The sequence below is a fragment of the Myxocyprinus asiaticus genome, chromosome 28 (genome assembly GCF_019703515.2).
Source record: "Myxocyprinus asiaticus isolate MX2 ecotype Aquarium Trade chromosome 28, UBuf_Myxa_2, whole genome shotgun sequence".
NCBI classification, from domain to species: Eukaryota; Metazoa; Chordata; class Actinopteri; order Cypriniformes; family Catostomidae; genus Myxocyprinus; species Myxocyprinus asiaticus.
The window spans coordinates 22298836-22301932 of NC_059371.1; the positions used below are offsets into that span (position 1 = coordinate 22298836).

The 3097-nt window shown below is 40.4% G+C and overlaps 1 protein-coding gene across 1 annotated transcript; it reads right to left on the reverse strand.

The window, feature by feature from the left end:
- Positions 1-292: 292 nt before the first annotated feature.
- On the reverse strand, positions 293-2095 carry LOC127419009 (transcription factor HES-4-B-like). Its single transcript, XM_051660026.1, has 4 exons — positions 1700-2095; positions 1486-1581; positions 1286-1373; positions 293-1168 (listed from the first exon to the last, which is right to left on the reverse strand). The coding sequence occupies exons 1-4, from the start codon at positions 1805-1807 to the stop codon at positions 585-587; spliced, it is 876 nt and encodes a 291-aa protein (XP_051515986.1). The 5' UTR covers positions 1808-2095; the 3' UTR covers positions 293-584.
- Positions 2096-3097: the final 1002 nt, after the last annotated feature.

Genomic DNA, 3097 nt, shown 5'->3' on the forward strand with positions numbered 1-3097 from the left:
CTCTCAGATGTCAATAAGTCATTAATCAAATGTATTTCAGATGATTTTGAATGTTTGTAAATAATATCTTTTCAAGATGTTTAGCAGATATGCCTAATTAGATCGCAATGCTTTCCAGATGAAAAGATCTAAAACAGATATCTTGGAAATGTATGTGTGCTGTCTGGGCATAAACCTGATCTAATATACTAAGCATTTTAACTAACTCTATCCAGTTTAGGTGCTGTAGATTTATATTAACAAGTGCTGATGTGGATTAAAAAAAAAAAAAAAAAAGCTTATAAATGATAGCATTTTGTTATTTTGATTTATTTAGCATTAAACAAGAAAGCTTTGGCATGATACAATCTTTTACAAACTTTGTACAAAACTAAATTCTTTCATTAAAAAAGTACTTTATAAACATTAAGTGTTTTTCTGTTAAATTCACAGCATATTCATTAACGATATCCAAATTTTGGAATCAGCAAACAAACATTTGTGCCATGTCCAACAGAAAGGTTAATATAGTCCCTTAAAACGGAACTCAATATATTTCTTCAGCATGAAAAACTGTTTTACAAGTTCTTAAGGGATAGGCAAGTCTACCAGGGTCGCCACACTGGTTCATTGCTTTCTGCACTGGCATTAACTCCAATGGCATTGACGGCCTGTGAAACCCCTGCGAAGGATGTCATTCCTTGGACAGGAGATGCCACGGTGGGTGCTGAGCTGGCCTGGACGGGACTGGCGTTGACAGTAACCGGAACGCCTGCATTTGCGTAGAGGGGAATGACTGGGGTTGTCGCAGAAGCAAAAGCTGGGTTGGGGATAAGAAAAGCAAACTGTCCATCAGTGGCTGGCACCAGCTGGAATCCTCCAAAGACTTTGGGTGAGACTGCTTCTGAAGGACTGAATTTGGAGCCCATTGTGGCGCCGTTGATGGGCAAGGTAGATGGAAGCTGCACGTGAAGAGGTTGAGCCAAATGTGCCTGTTGAGCCGGGGCAGGTTGTGGATAGTTCATGGCGATCATCTGTCCCAAACAACCGGACAGGTGGTTGAGAAGCCGTGACCTAACCTCCGTATTCACTCCCTCGCAAGTAGAGAGAAATCGTGTCACCTCATTCATGCACTCGTTGAAACCCGCCCGATACTTGCTCAGGATGTTTGTGTCAGCTGACAGGGCTGCTAGAAAATGAATGCAAAAGTAATGTTAATGAAGATTCAGTATTTAGGAAGCATAATAGCATTAAAAATATATATATTTAAAAGTTCCAAGTTTAATTGCAAGAACTTTTAACTTACCAGTCATCTGAACACGCTGCAAATTACGCAAGTGCTTGACTGTCATCTCAAGAATATCAGCTTTCTCCAGTTTGGAATGTCTGGAGCTCTGTGAATGGGAAGGGGAAAAAATAATTGAATTTTGTTTTAAAATGTAGGTTGCTTGATAGATGGTTTATTATCAATGAAAAAAAAATTGGTCAAGGTTAATCTAAACCTACATCTTTTTTAAGAGCATCAAGAATCAGGGTCTTCAGCTGGCCGAGGCTTTCGTTGATTCTCGCTCTACGGCGTTTCTCCATGATGGGCTTTGAAGACTGCAGATGGGAAAACATTAGCTTTATTGCTCATGGCATGACAACCTCACATGCAAAATGTCAGCTGACACTTATAACAAACAATAGCCTACAAATTCGCACATTAAATGATATTTACCTTTCTGTGCTCGCTGGCATTCTTTGGTTTGTCAGGAGTGTGGGATCCACTGGCAGGGGCACCAGCAATAGGGGATGCGGTCTGCTTCTCCATATTATCGGCGGGCATGATCGAACCGAAGTTGTGTCCAGTATATGACCCCCAACAAATCAAAAAAAGTGTTTATATTCCGTGTGTGGTATTAAAAAACACAGAGGCAGGCTCTGAAGATTTAAAGCGTGATCAAGATGCGGAGCGTAGCCAAGATCTTAAGACGGTCACAAGAGAGAGTGCAAGTCCCTCTTATCAGCTATATGACTTATAGTCGTGAGGATGTCATATGAGTGCACGAGCGTGTGTGGCGTAGTGCATCAGAAGGCAAATCGAATCTCCCACTGCCACACGCCAGCGGTATTTATAGATAGACCGCATGCTCCCAGTTCGTGTGAAACCCTCTCTGCATTCTTTCCCACACTCGCTTCAGCCAATAGGCGTGCGGACTCACCCATTGGGCGCGGGCAGACTGCTGATTGGACAACACCCCCGCGGGCTGTCAGTCACGCGCTGCTCAATCAGCCCTGGAGGGACAAACAACAAAGAAGCGAGTGCAGTCGGCCTGGCTGTGAAGTGATACGAGAAATTGGGTGAATACTCTTGCTGTTTGCTACCAACTTTTTCTGTACATGTCTAAATCATGTATTTCTGCATTTACACGCAAACTGATCCACAGTCCTGTACACTTTAATGTGACGTCGGGAATAATGTTTAAATTGCCAGAACATTACAAACACGTTCCACTATCTCTTTATTATGAATATCATATATATATATATATATATATATATATATATATATATATATATATATATATATATATATATATATAATATTTAAAGAGGATGTCGCCTACTTAAGTTGTTATAATTGAATTATAATTCTTATACCACCAGAAACAATACTACACTTGGTTAAACCTTGCATTGCCATTAAGAATACATTTTAAATTTTAATGGAACTTGATTGGAACTTGCCAACTTATATATATATATATATATATATATATATATATATATATATATATATATATATATATATATATATATAGTAATTACGCGTACAGTATATTTTAAATACTTGATCAAGTCATTTTAAAACATTATAGAGCCAGAGAAAATAATCGCCAAAACACGTCGGGGATCTAGTTGCGCCTCAAAGGAGAAAACAGCTGTAGAGGCACGCGAGGCGGTTCGAAGCAGCTAGCAGGAAACCAATGGGAAGCTGGCCGCTTTATGCAAATTGGACTGAGGTTCCTCTCATTGGCTGGGTGAACATCTTACGCGTCAATCATTCCAGCAGCGCTGGAGGCCGAGAGGTGTTGCTTCATCTGTCCGCGTGCCAGCCAGTCTGCGCGCCCGCTCA

Bases quoted from the DNA above. Each gene is read 5' to 3' on its own strand.
- LOC127419009 (XM_051660026.1), bottom strand. From the start codon at position 1,807: ATGCCCGCCGATAATATGGAGAAGCAGACCGCATCCCCTATTGCTGGT. The intron at 1,582-1,699 runs GTAAATATCATT...TCCCATCTGCAG, and splicing joins ATGCCAGCGAGCACAGAAAG to TCTTCAAAGCCCATCATGGA. The intron at 1,374-1,485 runs GTAGGTTTAGAT...TCCCATTCACAG, and splicing joins TTGATGCTCTTAAAAAAGAT to AGCTCCAGACATTCCAAACT.